Consider the following 21,595-nt stretch of genomic DNA (forward strand, 5'->3'; position numbering starts at 1 on the left):
TGTAATATATATACCCACCTTTTTGGAGAGTTACTTTTAGTTTTCACCAGAACCACCTTCCCTGGAAAACTAATTGACTATTTCAACAAATTCTGGACACATCATCCATATTCAGCTTTCCTCTAAACCTAGTGTCTCAAATAAATGTAGAAAACTCAGTTCAGTAAGTTTTTAGAGTTATAGAATTCATCAATGCAAAGACTTTAGAATTACTAAAATCAAACGATTTACATACATAACACAAACCTTGTAGACATATTGAAATTCATTTTCATAAACCTTAACTTCTCCAGTAAAAAAAAAAAATCATTCAATTTAATATGAGCATTACTTTGTAACCAAAAAAATTATTCCCTCATTCTTTACATTGCTAAGCCTCTGGTTTGTCCAGCGCAAATCTCACAATGGAGTGACTGGGATTTGAACCACAGTTGAGAGAACAAGCCACTAGATGGGGGCTTCATTCCATTCCTGATCCAGTCAAATGACTGGAAACAGGCTGTGGATTTTCATTTCTTTACATGCTGTACATGCAACATAGTAATGCTAGCATACTGACAGAGGTGCTTTTCTCAACTGTGGTGACTAATCTTTGGTCAGAATACAGAACAATATTTTGTACTCTATTTTAACTGCAATCCTTTTTCAGTACTGTAGTATGTCTAAACTGTGATATATATATGGAACAAAATGAGCAAAAGTCATATTCCAGGAAAACCCATACATCTGCTAACCCCTATCTGTGGTGCATTTCATATACAACCTCAGACCTGATACCATTATAAGGTTTCTGGTAGGAAAGTAATTTGTATATTGGCACTGAAGGGCTCCCTTCAGATTGTGACAAAATCATTTGTACTTTTTGTACTAGTAGACTGTAAATATTTCCTCTTTAACCTTAATCATGCTGTAAATTATATTTTTTGTATGGTATGCTTTGTTGCAGTTGCAACACACAAACTGGAAAGTAATTAAATTAAAACGTCCATCATTTAATAATACCGGGCGAGTTGGCCGTGCATTTAGGGGTACGCAGCTGTGAGCTTGCATCCGGAAGATAGTGGGGTTCGAGCCCCACTGTTGGTAGCCCTGAAGATGGTTTTCTATGGTTTCCCATTTTCACACCAGGCAAATGCTGGGGCTGTACCTTAATTATGACCACTGCCGCTACCTTCCCATACCTAGGCCTTTCCTATCGCATCGTCACCATAAGACCTATCTGTGTCGGTGCAATGTTAAGCCAATTCTAAAAATAAAAAAAATTCCATCATGTAATCACCTCGTCGGTCATACAAATTCTCTATAAAATCACAGCAATAGAACCATGCTTGTTGGTCATTAAGCTGTGCATGCATGCACAGGCGCTTAGGGGCAGAATATCTTCAGAGTCCTTGTCGCGTTAACAAATAAGGATTACCAATCTGCTAAAGAGAAACTATTTTGTTATTAAAAGGAATTCTCCCCATAGAGGTACAATGACAGTAAAGGCTTTCACATAGATCTACTGCTGTGATTTTTCAATCTGCGAACATGAAAGCCTTAATTGGCGTTCACATTCTCTGTTGATTGTTCTGGGGAAAGTTGCTGTTGGTGAGGAACAGTCCTCACAGACATCAAATCCTGTTAACATGGATGGGGTTTTGGCAACGGGGGGGGGATAGAAGAGAGTTACAACTAGGTAGGTAGCATTCGTGACCTTGTTTAAGGCACTGGCATTCATTTAGAAACAATACTATTTGGTGTGATTGGGGGAAGGGGGGCATGTTGACAGAGTTATTGTTACTAGCTCTTCACCAAGGCAGCATCAGTTTGAATTCTAGTTATTGCATACAAGATATTTGATGTAGTGTTGCATCTCTCCAGTTCGGATTACATGTCAAACTGGAGATTATGTGGTTGTGTATCAACAGTCACATTTAAACCACTCAGTGTTGGCTTATTAGAGGATTAGTAAAAAAGAACATAGCATGTTTATGTCCTCCTTTCCTCCTCCTCATGGTATACGGATGAGGTTGGAACTGTGATGGTAATTAATGGATAGTGATGTCCCAAAGCCTCATCAGTTTGAATACCAGCCAATGCTTTCAGTTTTAAGTGAAGTCATGTCCCCGTTGTTCCACGTAAAACTTTAGGTCTCTTAGGAAGTTGCTTCTTCTTCTTCTTTCCAGGCCTGAGTGGTCGGCATCTTGACTTTCTGTCCTCAGGGCCCTGCGTTCAATTTCTGGCACATATACTGCTGATCTGCTTAACCTTATTTGAGGGGGGGTCTGCCTTACAAGAGCTCCACAAAGCTAGCAATAGTCAAACATTATTATTATTATTATTATTATTATTATTATTATTATTATTATTATTATTATTATTATTATTAAACTAAAAAACTGAGTTGTCTGAGCCTCTTCAGGGATGAAGGAAGAAGTGCAAGGTAGAAAGAATACATTGAAAAGAGAGCTCAAAACTAAGGCAGGTTTAGCCTATGAAGGATAACATGGTAATAATGAGTATTGGCAACTAAAACTGAAAGAGACAGGCTCATGAGACTTTTTTCTTCCTTCTCCTTGTGCAACTTTATGTTTACTCTGTACTCCTGAATTCACCAGACATAACTCTTGGAAGATTTAGATTTTCATCATAAGGATTCTCATTTTTCTTCATATTTTCTGTATGTTTATTAATTTTACAATGTTTTTCATATTTAATTCTTGTGTTTCTTTCAGAATGGTCTCTTCTACAATTTGGCAAGCTCAGAGGCTCCATCTGGTGACTCTGATGAATCCGGCCAGTCCAGCTGTCGAAATCCTCAAGAAGAAATAGCAGATCTCCGGCGTCAGGTGTGTTTTTTCACTTTCTGTTGTTTTTTATGAAGTATTGGTAAGCTTGAAAGTGATTTCATTTGACAGCTATATCATCTACTGCTGCTTATGGAGCTGGATCCATTATTGTGCAGGCAGGCATAAGTCTTGACATGTAAACCAATCTCCTGATAGATCACAGTGGATCTTAAACTGCTTGACAACATATTGACAAAATCTTAGTGCCACATGTGATTCCTCACATGAAACAACTGGAGAAAAACTGTATTCATGCATGATAATACTAGAGTGCATGATACAACATGGTTTGGAGATTCCTGCAAGAGCACCACATGCAAGAAATGGAGTGGCCATCTGGAAGTCACAACTTGAATCCAGTCGAACAAGTCTGTGACCAACTGGAGCAGTGCCTTCGTGCGAGGAATCCTCCACCCCAAACAGTACAAGCCCTTGAAGATATCCTTTTGCAAGAGTGGGGTCGTCTGCTTCAACTGAATATTCAGCGCCTTGTCAGAAGAATGGGAAGGCATTGTGAAGGGTGGCACTATTCCTTATTTATACTTAATTATCTCATGCCATTTTGGTGAATAACCAAGGACCAGTTTGTGTATGATACATTGTGTACTGAAAATTTATGTTGAGTGTCCAAAGAATGCTTTTTATTTCAGTTCTTAATTCAGTGAAACCTCGTTAATGAGTTCCTCATTGAGACATTTTCTTGCTTAACACATCGTAAATTCAAAGTCCCGATTCCCATCCTATTAAATCGATATAAAAAAGATGTTACTTATCGAATCACAAATTTTTGCTATTACCACTTAGTACAATCACATTTTTCTTAGCCCTGAAAATGTTCATCATCCCTTTTATGAAAGGAATGTGATTTTGAACACAGATAAGAGCCCTGCCACAGGAAGAGGTTGGGAAAAATTATGCAATAATGGAAAAGGTCTTGAATTCCTGAACTTACCAGGGTAAATTGCTCCTTTGGGAGCAAGCCATTAGGCTCAGGAAAGTTCAAGGTTAGTAGTGAGATTGCTGAATAATGCAGTGAGCCTTTTTGTGCTTTGTATTTCGCAATACAGTCAGAAGTTCAAAATATTGGTCAAAGTGTTGTTACGTTGAAGATGGCGGCCAAAACCATTCTCATGCACTAGACCGAGTGTAACCTCCAAATAATACTGTCCTGCAATGGTTTCATTGCCACCATCCTGTATTGCTTTTTAGGATGACTTCTGCATCCTGAATCAGGATCCGATGTTAATTTTTTCCCCATCGCATCACATTTTCCCAAAATTCCTATATACGTTTTTTTCATCACATGCACTAATGCACTTCTTACGTTGTTAGGAAGAGTGCTGCTTTAATTTAGATTTCCATATTCTTTTATTAATTTGACGTCCTCCAGCCATCTCGTAGTCCTGTATTATCACGCTCAGTGTGTAGAGCCGGCAACTATGTACAACATAGCCGGCAACGTGCAGTTTTGGCTGAGTGTCGTCATTCTCTCGTGCTTTGTCCACAACAGTCTGAGTTGTGTTTCACTTGCTAGTGAAAAGAGATTTTTGTCTTCATAAGCATTCTATATGTGAGTGACGTACTGTGTTAATATTTTTATTGAACTTACATCTATCAGCATGCCATGACGTGGCTGCAGGAACAATCCAGATACATTCTGCTATGTATGTGGAAGTTTCGTGCCGATGAGACAGGAGCACAATATAACGGAGTTGGTGAGAAAGGCCTACTGTGCCTACTTTGGCTTGAAACTTGGAGACCAAGACAAGCCGTGAGCACCACATAAGGCTTGTAGAACCTGTATAGAGCAGTTTCGGCAGTGGGTGAACAGTAAGCGAACTGCGTTGCCATTCAGTATTCCAGTGGTGTGGCGAGAACCCCCAGACCACAGTACTCACTGCTATTTCTGTTCTGTGAATGTGAAGGGATTTAACAGCAGCAACAAAGGTAACATTGTGTATGCAAGCAATATTCATTCTGCAATTTTACCCGTTCCTCATGGCTCTGATACACCAGTACCACAGCGTCCAGAACATTTACAGGATTGTTCCTCTTCTGAATCTGACGCAGAAATGGCGGGCACTAACTCTGACTGTGATTTCTTCCGTAAATGTGTTGAAAAAGAACCGAGACTGTTCGAACAAAGTGCATTAAATGACTTTATTTGAGATCTTGGCTTACAAAAGAATCTGCTGAGTTACTCGGGTCTAGACGTTGTGAAAGGAACATGTTGGCACCAGGGACGACGTACTATTGGTACAGACATCACGAACAAGAATTTAAACCTTTCTTTTCTGAAGAGGGAGCCTTGGTTTACTGCAACAACATTCCGGAGGTTATCTTAAAACTAGGAGCACCACAGTATGACCCTATTGACTGGAGACTTTTCATAGACGCCTCCAAGCGTAGATTGAAGTGCATCCTTCTTCATAGTGAAAACATACTTGCATCCATTCCTGCTGCTCATTCAGTTGTTATGCGAGAAACATATGGAAATCTTGAAATGCTGTTGTGTAAACTGAAGTACCAGGAACACAAGTGGCAAGTGTGTGGTGATTTCAAAGTGATAGGTATTCTGTTAAGTTTACAAGGAGGTTATACAAAGCACCCCTGCTTTCTGTGAGAGTGGGACAGTCGAGCAAGGTTACATCACTGGTCTCAAAAGAATGGCCATGTAGACAATGGATTGTAGGGTCGAAAAACATAAAACAAGAAACTCTTGTTCACAGGAGCAAAATACTGTTACCTCTGCTTCATATCATACTGGGGCTTATGAAGCAATTTGTTAAGGCCCTAACCAATGAAGGTTAATGCTTTCAGTACCTGTGTCATCGATTCCCAGGCATCAGTAATTCCAAAATCAAGGAGGGTATTTTCACAGGTCCAGATATCAGAAAATTTCTTTCTGATGCTAATTTTGAAGACGTTATGTGCGCTGCAGAGCGATCTGTATAGGCAGCTTTCCGGAATGTGCTCAAAAACTTTCTTTGAAATACAAAGGATTCAGACTACAAAAAATGATGGATAGAGTGCTTGTTTCTTTCTAAAATTTAGGCTGCAAATGAGCTTGAAAGTGTACAGGTTACATTCACATCTGGACTATTTCCCTGAAAACCTAGGAATGCTGAACAAAGAGCAAGGAGAGAGATTCCATCAGGATCTACAGGAAATGGAACAAAAATATGCTGGCAGATTACTGCTGGTTACTAAAGAGAGAAGGTCCAACTACTCCTCACACACGACAAGCAAGGTGAAGACGTTTCTTATACTAAGATAGGAAAATTGAAACCGTAGACTTACCATTCTCAGTACGTTATGAGGCTTAATGCGTAGTAAATTTTGGTCCATTTGGCTGTGTTTTTCTACAGATCTGTTAACACAATACACTACATATCTTTATATTATGTTCATAAGTATACCAGTGTAAGATAGGAGTGTTCAGATGGGTGAAAATAATAAGAAAGAAGCATTCATTACATGTGATAATAGTAAACTTGCATGTGTGCATGCTGCAAATTTATCAAATTTTCATTTTGAATTTGCACAAAAACCTGATGTGATAAACTGACTTCAGTTCCTGAATCAGCATGCCCAAAATATAAAAGATCACTATGTAAACTTCATGCAATGATCAGAAAGTTTGAATTCGCAGATCAGTGTAATTCATGGTCGGTGTGTGACCAGGAAACAATGTTTAATAACTCGCTTATCCTAACTGTAAGGCTTCAACTAACATTTGGTTTAGAAAAATTGTTATATTCAATTTGTTGATACATTTTTGGGCCCCAGTGCAAATGTTTTCATATTTGTTGCCTGCTCTTCTTCACTTCTTATCACTGGCCCACTTGGAAAAGGTTTTCATATTTGTTTCTCACATTTTTTGACTCTTTTGAATACTCTCCTCTCATCTTTATAAACAGTAGATATAGCTTTCACTGTACCCGTACATACTCAACGTAAAATGCTTTTGTGTAAAAGTGTAATATATAAGTTAGTGTTTCCATATTTCAGTTCGATATTTATTTGTATATACGATAGGATGTGTTCTCTTTTAACGTGTTCTCTTTCATTCTCCCTTGCAGAACCATCTTAATGATGTTTTAGTGTTCTTTCAAAGAAGGTGTGTGTTCATTTCAATACTCATGCTTATTATGGAGGTATGATCATGTAAAAAGTGACTACTTTTCTTGTTTTTTGAGCAGTAAAGTTGCACACATGTACAGTAATTTGGTTGATGAGCACATAATTGTTTAATTTCAAGATTTTCTTTCATCTTTAACAAATGGAAGGGAGTATTTAATAAATAATCTACTTTGTTCATTTCAAAATTACTAGGGCATGCAACAGTAAACTACCATGGACTGCAACAGCATGAAATTAACTGTTTGCAGTACCATTGACGAGCGCAATGTGGACCCAAGTACTGCTCAAATTCCTCAGTTGCCCCGAGTTGTGAAAGGCACTTGTATGTAGAGGGGGTAGGGACAGAACAACATAGGTCAGACATGGAAGGATAGATGAAATGTGAGTACCGGTAGGCCCTTCTCAGCTGGCCCCAGCAATGTCTCTTGGCTGGCCACAATGGTTCGCTCTGCACATGAAGGTACAGAACAATTTCCACTGAAACCAATTAGTGAACGGCTGAGTTCCAAACTATGCATGGGATATTTTTATTTAGCTTTCTCAACAAGCCAGTGCCACATTGGAAATAATTAGCCTACTATCAAAGGGTAGAGAAAGGTCCACCTATTCAGTACCTGATATTCTGTTCGACATTATCATTCCCATATAAGGGAAGTATAAACGTAAAAAATACACAACGTCAAGTCCACCAATCTACTCATCCCCATCTAGCCGCCTCTCCTCACAGCTCCCTCCAATCCTTGCCACCGTAATCTATGCCTCCGCTCCCTCCTGGCAATCAGTCTGGTGTTGGTGTCTGTGCCGAGTGCACATAAACTACGAGGAGTGTGGGGGTGAGTCTCATATAGCTGGATGTTATTTCTCGATCTTTTAGCTTCCCTTCTTTTCTCAAAATTCACTTCAAATTTTTTTTATTCTTTTTCAGACATCCACTTCACACTGAATTCTAACAAAGATCATTTCATTGGAAGGAAAGGCCACTTGTTCAAGTTGTGAATGTCCTCCTTAACGCTATATGAACTGTTATTCTATATTCTACGCGTTACAGCATAATTTGTGAATTAAATGGGTCCACAACACACGCAAATGACGAATTGTCAGCACCAAGATCAATTCAAGACTCAAGAATACTTGTTTATTATAAAGACATTGGCATAGTTCAACAATACCAGTAACAACAGTTTTAATGTGTTATTTTAATTCCATTTTTAAAATGTATATGCTAACATTTCATTCACACTGTTTTAGATTAAGACTTCACTTAACAGTGAAGAGAAGATATTATTATCCCATTGGACTTCAGATATGTGTATAACATCAGTTTCAGGTCACTCGATTACATCAATATTATTAAAAAATCTTCACTTTCTTTGAAGTGTGACAAAGCCAAGAATTAGTGAAAACTTCCATCATCTGGAACCTTTTCTGCAGTTCTCATGAATATCTCTCCATTGCTGTATTTTGATGTACTGGTCACTTTCCATGCCATCAAATGGCACTAATTGTCCAAGACCTTCATGCATTAAACATCCCCATAACATCATCTTCACAGGGTGTTTCATGATCTCTTGCAAATCTGCTGAATTTGTTGGCTCATTCTAGCTCGACTTGCATATTGAACCCTCTGCCACTGCACTTCCAAGTGTCTTTCAGCAAGGAAAGGAACATTGTGTTTTATTGTCCAGTCCTAATGACTATGTGCCTACAAGAGATGTTTCCTATGCATTTCTTCTGTTAGGTTTTCCTTTCAAGGTTTCTGGGCTTTCAGTCTACCTACTAGAAATCTACAATGAACATTCATTGGATGCAAATTTGCGAGCCAGATCTACTACAATGGTGAGCCTGGGGTTTAATTTACTGCTTCTGAGGAGAAAGCAGTCATCGGTTCATGTTTTTTTTCCTTCCTTGACACAGTTTCCCTTTATCTTTGAAATCAGTCTAGTATGTTTGTGCTACTGAGAGAGAGATAAATTTTTATTTTGTCTGCCTGGAATTGCAAGTGATCACAAGGATGCAGAATACTAAATTATATGTTACATAAAGTTTATGCAATGTACAAGGGTTTTTTTTCAAATAGGATAATCTTAAAGTTCATTCCTGGACAGGTCTAAGATTTATATTTGCATCTGAGAGATGCTGAGGAGTCTTTTTATCATATCTAAGATCATGCTTTGGACGACGATGGCAGGGAGATGGTAGTTTTGTCAGTATCTTCTAGACTCACCTCACTTTACAATAATGGGAGATAAATTTGAACAAAACTTGCAGTTCTATTTTTATTCATAATACTGTGTGTGTTTTTCTTTTTTACATTTCTCCTAAACTCTTTAAATATTTCTGAATTGACTTGAAAATGTTTTGAAAAAATGATCATGTAGAAAAGATTTTGGTAACTTACCTGGAACAATTTCTTTGCAAATTGGAATATAGTGTCATTTTCTTTTTCTTTCAGGTTGAGTTCCTGCAACAACAACTAGCAGAGAAACAACATACTGTTCAGTTGCTACAGATCCAAATGACAAAGTACAGCAATGCTGAAACTGTATCTTCCTCACAAGCTCCTCCCAAAGAGACATGCAATGCTGCCACACAGACTGAAAGGGTATGTAATCTGATTAGTTAGAAGTGTTGACTTGTTTACAATGAGTGCATGGCAAAGCTTCCCTGTCAGTCAAAAACAGTTTACATGGGATGACCAGACATCCTATTTTCACTGGGGTAGCCCTGTTTTTCCAAACATTTTTACAAATACAAATAATACATTTTGATAGCAAATGGCGACTTAAAGTTTATTGAATTTCTATATAAACTCGTTGGCATGAGGGAAGTCGTGAGTTCTTCTTTAGCTTTGCCTTCTCTCTTAATTTCTGTAACTCTCTCCCCCGCCCCCTCTCTGGATCTTTTGAATACTTTTCAAGTTATCACTTACAGAGATAGAGCATATTATTACTTAAATCCAAACCCCACGCCACTTAACGCCCTTGAAAGGGCCTTGGCCTGCCTAGCGACCGCTGCTCAGCCTGAAGGCCTGCAGATTAGGAGGGGTCGTGTGATCAGCACGACGCATCCTCTCAGCCATTATTCTGGGCTTTCGAGACCAGGATATTATTACTTAGTCACACCAGTTTTTGCCAGCCTTGCAGTCTCAGAGTAGCAACCCTGCCTCTTACCTGGAGGCCCCGGGTAAGATTCCTGGACAGGTCAGGGATTTTTAGCTGCATCTGAGAGATAGTTCGAGGTCAACTCAGCCTGTGCGAGACAAATGAGAAGCTGTCAGACGGTGAGATAGCGGCCCCACTCGAGAAAAAACGTTGAGGGGATTAATCACACTTACAACACATCAACTTGAACTTGTAACCTTCTGGCCATCAGACTTAGTAGCGGTCAGGGCTGTTCTGCCATGGGTTTACACCAATTTTCAATTTAATAGAGTTTTGTGCTGTTGAGAAAAATAATACTGATTTTTAACTTAATTTATATTGCTGAATGTGTGTGTATCTTGTTAAGTGGTTAATATAATGTTGCTGAATAAAATTAAAAATCATACAAAGACCACATGAAAGCGACTAATATATCTTATGATTCATAGCCAAATGTAACCTTTAGTAGGTTGTATATGCAACTGCAGTATTGAAAAGTCAATATAAGTCACTTCTTGTTTCCTTGGTACCAGTACCAAAAAGGGGTGTATTAATGCCTGAAGATACTGACAATATTCTTTGAGAAATAGAGGAAAGAGAACAAAATAAATTAATGAGGATATATTTTCTGAAGGAGAGGAGGAAGTGATAATGATCACCGTGACCATTGATTCAGATTCTGAAGTGGACTGTAGTGACAAATCAAACTGTGATAACACAATATATGAGGTAAATACATGCACAAACTTGTACATACCTATCGACAGAAAAAAGTTAAACTCAATACACAAGAGATAGAAATTGCAGACAAATAAGTGAAAATGTACGTTAGCATTGCTTTGTTTGTTATAGATGATTAGTACTAAAAAAGAAGTCGCCAATATAAAGGAGCTCTGGGCAACCGATGGTAGTGGTATTCAGATTTTACAGCCTGCTTGTGATAGACTATTTTTACAACTTTTGAGGTGTCTTCAGATTTGACCGTATTACCAACACACTGCATTATGAAGGCTGAGAGATTTATGAGGAAGTTCATTGCCTGGCTTCAGGAGGAAGTACAAAAAGAACCAATATCCTAACTATTGATAAGCGAAGGCGCCATGAATTGATTTTCAACCCAACAGTGTGGCTTGAATTAAGCTAACAGCCATAAGATGTAATCTCGAGAAACAATTGGCTTGTTCACCAGTGTCTTTGGACATTAACGGAAAAATATCACGTGCTATCCATCACTGTTAATGGTTTATTAGTGGATGTAGCAGGAACTCTTCCAGCATTGATGGTTGATATCTGGAGGAAAAGAAGAGCTTCCTATCAATGATTACCAAGGCGGCGATAATAGTCAGTCTTCCTCCAGAGAATTAATCTATGTGTGCAGTTTAACTATATTTTGCCGTGTGGTAAACCTGTTTGTCAGTTTCTTTAATAAAGAACGTCTATATATATATATATTATATATATATATATTATAAAATAAAGTCGCCAGTTGGTGTCTGTGAGGGCTTATCTAGAGAATAAAGTTTCATTTGATATCTACAAATTACAACGTTTTTCAGTTTTTAGGATGAAGTAATAAAACAGATCTGAATTTTGTTCAGCCTATGCTTGTTTGATAACTCATGAACTGTGCTCCTCATAGCTAGTTGTGTGTTTTAAAGTTGTTGTTTAATTTCTTTGTAGATTCGACCTGTATCAGCTGGTCCTTCATTGCTGCAGTCGCTTCCTTCAGACAATAACCTGGGCCCGTTAGTCAGGTATAACAATCATTTTACATTGCAGTAGAATGTATGTTAGTAGTAACATGTAGCTTTTAGTTCATGAAGGAGGAGACTATTTCATTTGCAATACATTGATCATAATATTATTGCCCTGTACTTTAACAGCCAAGGTATAGTAAAGGCTGAAGCTTGTACAGCTAACAGAACTACTTGGTGCTGTTACTTCATAAATTTAATGAAATACACATTCATGTAGTGTGTAAGTAATATCAGGAAGGTTTTGATTGGCAAGCAATACGTATTTGACAAGATTTAAAATATAATGTATGTCTAGAATAATTCAAGAACTAATTACTGACATAATTATTTGTTGGAAGATCCTTGAAAGATGGGATGCCAAGAAATTGTTTGGTATCTGGTCTCATTGGTTATTTTTTTTTGTTTTTTTGTTTTTTGTATCTGGTTTTGGTTTCACTGTCCGCCTGCTTAGTGTAACAGTTCGCGCTGTTAGCGGCCATTCTCAGAGGCCTGGGTTCGATTCCAGGCATTGTCATAAATTTAAGACTGGTAGTACGTGGTTGGTTAGAAAGGTCCTGCAGCTCACCTCCATTAGGGATGTGCCTGAAAGGAGCGCCACCACCTCGGCACAAGGACATGAATTTACTTTTTTTTTAATGCTGTTACACTAACTTGGCCTCTTGGCGATGCGCAGTAACCATGGAAAACAATCTTCAGGGTTCCTGTCAGTGAACCTTGAACTTGGAGTTAGAAGTCACATAGTCAACTTGCTACAGAATAAGACTGTTAGGAAATACTTACATGCTCGTTTTAGGCAGAGGTGTAATGAGTGTACATCCGCTTTTCCAGTTGTAAGGGATCTCACTTGTGGGGAACCAGTAGTAGTAATATGATTTGACTTCTAGCATTCTGTACACTACTGTACCCATAGCTTGAAGAAAGGAACAAGCAGTGGCAACTCATGTTTCTTTAGAGCTTTGGAGAGAGTGAATTAGTGGTAGCTAGGCCAGTAACACATACCCATAAATGGAATGTGCAAGTATCTGACATTTCGTGGCCGTCCGTGGCTCAGGCGTCGGCGCACCTTCCTCTCACCGCTGGGTTCCGTGGTTCAAATCCTGGTCACTCCATGTGAGATTTGCGCTGGAAAAAGTGGAGGCCTGGTTTTTCTCTGGGTACTCCACTTTTCCCTGTCATCTTTCATTCCGGCAACACTCTCCAATATCATTTCATTTCATATGTCTGTCATTAATCATTGGCCCAGGGGAGTGCGACAGGCTTCAGCAGCCGGCACAATTCCTATCCACGCCGCTAGATTGGGGCTTCATTTATTCCATTCCTGACCTGCTCGAATGTCTGGAAACAGGCTATGGATTTTCATTTCATCTGACCTTTCAGACTTTTGTTGGAATTAAAACACTGTGGTCCTTTGTTGTTGATGATGCTTACACACTAAATCCCTCACACTTTCCTTGTTAAAAAAAGCCTTCTTGTTTCCTGACCTTTTTCCCATTATATGTGGTCGGCATATATATGTGGATTAAGCAGTGTTTTATGGATCGTATGTCCTTCCTGATGTAACCCTATATGGAGAGGGGTATTCACTATGTAATTGTTAGTATCATGATAAATGAAAATATATGAAGATGATCACAAACGCCCAGCCCTCGAGATAAGGGAATTAAACCAAACAGTTAAAATCTCAGCCCAGTTGGGAATCGAACTTGGGACCCTCCGAAGCTGAAGGCCACTATACTGCCCATTCAACCAAGAAGCTGGCCAGACTTGACCAAAAAAACATTTTATTTAAATTTATACACCCACTTATCCCTGGTATTCCCAGATACTAGAAACAAAAACCAATGTTTTACTGTTTTACGAAATTGAATAAGAATTGGTACAGATGGTGTAGGCCACCCTTTAGTAATTACTTACTTTTCTTCTTGGCAGCGTAACAAACTCAGAAGTTTTTTCGTTGTTGAATTTCAGTCGCGAGGTTTATTTAATGGATTATCACGTTTTGATGTGCTTGCATTACAAGCCATTTTTATCTCACTAACCCACATGAAATACATTAATTTTCCTTTACACACACTCCTTGACAAACTGGGAAAAGATAGGCTGCTGGTTGGGCAGCAACATCCTCACTGTCGGTATATATTCCAGCTCTCCCCATCTTTCTCTCCTCCTTCCCTACCTGCACTGTCCGCCTTTAATACGTCAGTGCTAAGGACAAGGCAGGCTCATCCTTTTATATTGTTTTATCGCTATTAACTCGGTTACTTGAGGCACTTTTCTATAACACTGGTTTGTCATTTCCTTTTTTAACTGTAACAGCGAGTACTAATAAATTTTGAAATGTAGAATGATCCTCGCATCCTGTATGGAATAATTGCCACTAGGAGTAAGTGTAATCTCACAGCTGGTTAAGAGATCTGAATCATATAAAAGACTGAAATTAACCTCCCAGCTGGCATTATTGTTTTATTTAAGGGGCTGTAGAAATCTGTAAAAAATAGCTTTGTTTAGTTGAGTTATGAATTAACAAATTCCATTTGAAAATTTTGCAGGAAAGATTTTGCTTGAAATTTGTGTTAAATGAAGACAAGTTATCAGGATCTATTGGCTGAGAATAGAGAAGTTTATTTACGTGCAGTATACTAGCGACTATGAATACTAGATATCATTTCAAAGTTATAAATTATAATTTTAGGAATGTTGTGTGTAGTATGGTAAATACAATTATTGTTTATCAATGACAGTCAGAATGTCCATACTCATTTCTTTTTTTAACTGTTTATTGTTCATTGAAAAAGTTACTTATATTTCAGTGATAATTTAAAATTGTCTGAAAGGTATAAAATATTTGATTTTTCATTTGTAATGTGCCCATTCACCATGTCTCCTTGTTGAGAAAATCCATTACCAAGTTCTAACAGAGTCTTTAATAGTTCATAACATATTTCAAATGAAAATTAAGTCTAAACATTGTGTGGTCTTGTGAGTCTGAACTGTGCAAAAGTCTGTCAGTGAACAATTCTATTGGAAATCAAACTAGATTAAGATAAAGTAGAGGGGAGCAATCTACCTAGGCAAGGGTGTGGAAGACTCTTGCCAAGCATTTGAAAAGGAGTAAAATTAATTACATACAGCATTATATCTTGTCAGAACGGAAGAAAGGTCCTTTGCAAAGGTACAGCATGGTCGGCAAATGTTTTGAAGGGAATAGATAGAATACTGAGGGTGGATATGGTAGATGTTGGTAACAAAAGATAGAAAAGGGTAACCAGGGTGGGGCTATATCACTTCTTAATCTGGTTTGTAACCTTTGAGTTTCTCAGAGGAAGGTAGTCTAATGATCTCTTGAATAGTGCAACTCTTGCCCAAAGAAGCTTTGTGGGACTACTGATGGGCAGTTATTGTGTTTTTCCATTTGGACAAGTATATTGAAGTGAATCTTCTCAGGACAGTTCTTGAACTAGAGTACATACATCTGTTGACAAGGGTTTCAAGTTAGACGTCAATGGTTTACCTGTCTAGTTGTCTTTTTCCTACGTGTACATTTCACATTCTCAGCATTACATCTCCTATCCATCTTCCTTTTTGTTGCTAACCTGTCCGGCTTTAATAATCTACTCATTCCCTCTAGAGCCCTCCAAACTATAGCATCGCCTTTCACCTTCCTCCCCCTCTGAATATCAAACAAGCAAATAAATATTTAGCTTTCATGACCGCATAGTACTTGAAATAGACTTTCAGTCTAGACTAAGTTATTCTTGTTCTGTGGCAGGGATCTGAACTACAGGCATGATGCAACAGCCGACTCAAATGTAGAGTGTGCACTTATCTCCCGCTGTGGATCATTCAAATTTAATCCATTGCCATACTTTGACGGAACCTTCCGTCCTGCGATCGTAAGGCGGTAACATACTTTGACGGACATTTCCATCATGGTGCACGGAACGTTTATAAGTTCATTATCGCATTTAGCTGGTCAGAGAGATTTATTCTGTTTGTTTTGCAGCCTACCTGAATGATGTCAGATGGTACCTGAAGCTATTTTCTCTGTGTAAATAGTAATTCTGAGCTGAAATACGGAAAATAAAAAGCACCACAGTTTGCCGCTCATCGTAAACAATCATGGCGGCATCCAAGCGCGGCATGGATGAGGTTATTCGTAACTGGCTTGAAAATGGTGATGTTGAAAGTGGAAATGATTCTCTGGAGAGTGAAAATACTTCTTATTCTTCAACTGACATTTATGAAAGTGATTCAGATTTCAGTTCCGAGGTGATAGTGCCAATTGAAACTACATGACAAAACCAGAATGCAACAAGAACGGGTGAGAAGTCTAGTAAAATGATACTTGGAAACAATAAGCCTGTTTCTGTAACATGCAAACCAGTTTCTGAAATTCATTGCATATTGAGGAGGGGGTTGGAAAATAATCTTAAAGAAATTGACGTAGTGAATGAATTTCTAACCCCACAGTTCTGGGATCACATTACTAAGGAAACCAATGCCTATGCCTCTATATTTCTTGCTAATTTATCTGCTTCCCTTGAAACCAGTAATACTTACGAACAAAAACATTGGTTTCCTGTTACTATAGATGACCTAAAAGCTCGCTTTGCTCTGTGTATTCTTATGTATGTGATTAGTCAAATTTAAAGTGACTAAAAAATAAATGGTATGTAAGGGAATATTTCCTTTCACAAGTAATGGTAGGTCAAAGGGTTAATAATTAGCATTGGCCATCTCTTTAGCATGCACTATACAAGATGAACGTGAATTCTGACATTTGGAGGTTGTTTAGGGGATACCTTCTCAGTATATTGGTATAAGGGACCTGTAGTCTCCGTTGGCTCATTGCAGAGTAATAATGTAATTATGATTTGTTTTTTATCCCTATCATCCTTCCGTAAAATACTTTCACAACAGTGCAAAAGTCTGTAATATGCAATAACCAAAATGTACAACACAAAACATAGAGTAATGCAACAACCTTCAGATGAAATGTGTACACTTCTGTCACAGTGTGTTCTGTCTGTTATGTCAGTGTACTCCACCGTACAGTATGTACAAAATGCAGAATATTCCCTTACAGGTAATAACTCTGTGTCGTTGGTTTCCGGTATGTTAAAAATCTCCTGCGGTACAAAATTCCTACACCCCAGCGTCTGTCAAGAACTCTCATTTAGGACGGACATAAAACAATTACTTTTTTCAGTGCAATACAGATTCAAAGCAAATCAGGGCAACAAACCAAACAAAATGCAATTACTCGATAACGAGCCACCAGAGACCATGGGTTCCTTATACCAATATACTCGGAAGGTATCTCTGAACAACCTCTGAAAGTTCGTCGGAGTTTGGCTTCACCCTGCATGTATTTGATACAGCCCAATAAGCTGAAAGTCTCTTTCAGATGAAAAGAAAAGTATAGGGATACATAGATAAGTGAATAAATAATCTAAATTTAATAATGTGTGTTTATTGATATGTTTTTTTTTTTTTTTTTTTTTTTCATTTCCTCTTGGTAAACTGATCTTCCCTTCTTTATTTCCCATATCCAACATGATTTATTTTTGATTCCTTACCTTTATTTGATGTTCATTCTATTGAAAGATTCTTTTAACTGGACACAGTTGTAATTATTGTTGTGTTTTTTTGTGTGTTTCCTGCCTTCTTCCAGCTTCAGGATTGGGAAGGTAGAGTTTGTTTGTGGTCTGGTCCTCTTAATGGCTATCAACATGTTATGCTGGTTACATTTGACACACTGCCATGCTAGTTGCCTCGTGGGGAAACTTTTATAGTAATGTAGCTAGGACTTTGGTGTGTGAGCCATCAATTTGTTGAGAGTTAGTTTCTTGTGAGTAGTCTACCAGGTGTTGAAATATAGTAGTGGCTTCATTTCTTGCAGTGCAATGGAATGGTAATTTATTTTATCATAGTGGTTAAAGAGCTGATGTACGTTATGTTAATTTTGTGGAGCGAAAGGTGAAGGCTTCTACTGTGGTACTGAGTGAGGATAAAATGATCTGCTCCATGCCTAACTGCTTTGTAACCCAGGTGTTAACTTAATAATTTTGTTGGCCTAGTGAACCTCGGTGTCATGTGCTTTGCCATGCTAGTTTTTAACTTTAAGGGAAATCAAACCCATGTTCTTCGGAATGAAGTAAGTGCCCCATTTTAAGGGCTTGAAAATTAATACTAAATATCCTGTATAGATTAGAATTTCATTAGGAAGTGAAATTTTTTTTAAATCCTACTGGATAGTCTCTTTCTGAGGTTCTAAGGAACATTCTCTCTGTAGCTAAATTCAGAGAGATGAAGAGTAGATGTTTACGCGGCTGTGAGCTTGCATCCGGGAGATAGTAGGTTCGAATCCCACTATCGGCAGCCCTGAAAATGGTTTTCCGTGGTTTCCCATTTTCACACCAGGCAAATGCTGGGGCTGTACCTTAATTAAGGCCACGGCCGCTTCCTTCCAACTCCTAGGCCTTTCCTATCCCATCGTCGCCATAAGACCTATCTGTGTCGGTGCGACGTAAAGCCCCTAGCAAAAAAAAAAAAAAAGTAGATGTTTACTAATTTCTTGTATCCATTAGAGTTTTTCTCAAGTTCTTGCTATATACAAGTGAAAATGTGATGTTGAAGTTAATGAAAATATGGGATTCAAATTCTTAACTTATCATATAACAAGCCTGGACATTCATTTCAACCTTTATTTACCAGGCAACCAGGTTTTTTACATTTTGCGTTAGTTTCACTATGTGAAGTAGTCTGCCTGGTGGTTATGGTCGTTATGACATCAAATATCTGTGGTTCAACACCGTGGTTAGCCGGTTCAAGTCCCATTAGTGGAAAAAAAATTTGCCATCAGAATGTTGGCCAGCAGGATAGGATAGGGGAGGTGGTGGTATACATTTTGTATTCACTAGATTGCGTGTCAGAAGCCTGGGTTCAGTTCTAAACCTCTCTGCAGTGTTTATATGGCGTGAGGGCATATGACTCTGTTGAGGGCGATTCGTCTGTCTGATGGAGATATTAACCCTTGATCAGATGCCTTGGTGTGATTAGACAGGAGTAGGCTATGTGCCGACACCAGGTTTCATCCTCTCCCTCGTTCATCTCGCACTGAGTCATGCAGGTTGCCCATAGGCGTCAAATAGTGAGCTGTAGATGTCCTCGGATACTCCCAGCTCTAAAAGCCATACGCTAAATAAGTAAATAAATAAAAATATCATGCGAACTATCGTCTCCTTCCTAAATCCAATACAGGATGTGAACTATTCTGGCTTACGAATACATGTACATGCTAATCTCTATGGTTCTTCTATAGTTCAGACAGATGGTGGTGGTGATTATTGTTAAGAGGAAGTACAGTACAACTGAACAACCATCCTCTATTAATACTAATCAGAGGGAAAAATAGGAGGAGATCCGACACTTTCAAAAATGAACATATTGTCCACGAAGGGCATGAAAATGGGACTCCCTAGACCTCGTGGACCTAATACTGTCGGAGTCGGAAAAGAAAAAGAGTAGACAAAGGGAGGTTGCGTATGATAGGTCCAGATTTTTGGCATGCAATCTGGCAATTACAAATTGCATACCACCACTTCTCCTACCCTGCTGGCTGACATTCTGATGGTGATTTTTTTTTTTTTTTTTTCCGACACACAGGACTCGAACCGGCTAACCACGGTGTCAGACTGTCCGTGGATTTTATTCCAAACCGCTCCGCAATGTTCATAAGGAGTGAGGGCATATGACTGTTGATGCTGATTCGTCCATCAGGTGGGGATGTAAAGCTTAGAGCAGACCCCTTGGTGTTATTCCACAGGAGTAGGATACGTGCCAAAACCAGGTTTAACCCTGTCCCTACCTCATTATCATCAGCATCCCACATCCAGATGTGCAGGAAAGACCAATCATGTCCTCGGACACTCCTGGCACTAAAAGTCGTACGATAGGTAAGTAATATTGAGGAGCCTGGCACAATTGGATGCAGTGCCTAGGATTCAGCTCAGGGCCCCACAGTCACCAACCCACGCTCCCAAGTTAAGAGCCCCTGGTCCCCCTTTTAGTCATCTCTTACAACAGGCAGGGGATACTGTGGATTTTATTCTGCTGCCCCTGCCCACAGGGGGTTCAAATCGCTCCACCAACTAAGAACGTACATGCACCACCACCCACCGAATCAAGAAAGAGTTCTCAATCTGACAATCCTTCCGGTGTCCGGGTCTGATGAGGTTTCCGTGTTGAGTCAAATTAAGCCGCAGGCTCCACTCCTGGTGGTGACCTTCCATCAATTCATTTTAAGTTTCAGCTTTGCAACCATACTCCCCCCCGGGGACCCAAAAGCTTTTCTTTCCCGGGAGCTGCCCACAGAGTCATCGGAGGAACTTCAGCAGATCGTTAGCTGGCATCATTTATGGTTAGAACTAGGGCGGTATCCGATTGCCTTCGAACCTCTAACTTTCGTTCTTGATTAATGAAAACATACTTGGCAAATGCTTTCGCTTCAGTCCATCTTGCGACGATCCTAGACGGTTAGACATAAACTTTTAGCCAACTGTTAAGTGCCATTTGTTACACCCATACCTTATTCGTAAGGTTATTGGATTTAATTATAAAACTGTCTGTTGGCTTTTAAGGATCAATAGATTTAGGACACTAGCTAATACTTTGCTGCTTAGTTGGATCTTTTTCCTGTGATGCTGGTTATTGTTTTAAGGCAATCGTCCACTCTTTTCACAAAAATGAGAGGAAAGCAGAAGAGTTCAGATCCTTCAAAGAAAGAGAGTACAGTATTAGCAAAAAGAGAGGTCTTGATGGGTGTGAAAATTAGACTCCTTGGACCTTACAAAATACTGTCTGACTCAGAAGAGAACAAGAGTTGACCTAGTGAGGTCAGATAGGAAAGGGGAAAATTGAGAAGGATGGCACAAGAAAGAAGCAGCTAGGGACCTTGTGATCATCAGTCCAAGTTGAGAGCCCTTGGGGTTTGCTCCTGTTAGTCGGGTACATTCTATATCCCACATCCACAGTGGAGCCCTTCGTCTCACCCAACATATGAGTGGTATCATATTAAATAGGTCATTATTCAATTTTTAGTTTCATTTTAATTAGAATGCCCAAGAAAAAGAACTAGGCTTTGTACCAATAGATATCTCATTTTCTGAGTGGTGACCAGTTAGGCTAGCAGTATAAAGTGTATGTTGGAGTACCAAGTATTAAGGAGAAAATTTGTTTTGTGGTGGCTTGTGGTTTCATCATTCAAATGTGGCTTTTTATGCATGTGCCTAGCTTGAGTATCATTACAGTGTGCTTTTATTCTCTATTGATATTGCTTCACATTTGCTTCAAAAGAATGGCTTGTTTGCAGTTATTTTAATGTTATGCTTAGTTTACTTATTCTAGAGTTTGCAGCAAATTTTGTTGCTGCAACCAAGAGAACTTATCAACTAAATTTGCACAGTTTATTAACCCTATGCCATTCCTAACGCTCCAGAGAGATCAAGTTTTATCACTCGCCTAATGTCCTCCAAAGTGCTAGTCACATACACGGTCAGTAGAAGTGTGTTGACCAAAATATTGAAGGGTCTCGTGAAACCACGGTGCATTTCCATGACTCGGCACGCTCTCAGCACAATGTTCACAGTCTTTTCTGTGGATATTTCACAAGTAGACCCACTTCTGCAAGATGGGGATGGTGGAGGAGCTACATGGTACTGCT

The 21,595-nt window shown here is 38.9% G+C and overlaps 1 protein-coding gene across 5 annotated transcripts in view; it reads left to right on the forward strand.

The window, feature by feature from the left end:
• The window catches only part of LOC136878810 (uncharacterized), a 648,211-nt gene that overhangs the window by 608,574 nt on the left and 18,042 nt on the right, over nt 1-21,595 (forward strand). For all 5 annotated transcript variants that reach the window (XM_067152303.2, XM_067152306.2, XM_067152305.2 and 2 more), the window contains 3 exons: nt 2,718-2,831; nt 9,427-9,576; nt 11,795-11,868. In XM_067152303.2, coding sequence (XP_067008404.2) covers nt 2,718-2,831; nt 9,427-9,576; nt 11,795-11,868 — 338 coding nt within the window. The remainder of the gene's footprint in view (nt 1-2,717; nt 2,832-9,426; nt 9,577-11,794; nt 11,869-21,595) is intronic.

Source organism: Anabrus simplex, chromosome 8 (assembly GCF_040414725.1).
Source record: "Anabrus simplex isolate iqAnaSimp1 chromosome 8, ASM4041472v1, whole genome shotgun sequence".
Classification (NCBI taxonomy): domain Eukaryota; kingdom Metazoa; phylum Arthropoda; class Insecta; order Orthoptera; family Tettigoniidae; genus Anabrus; species Anabrus simplex.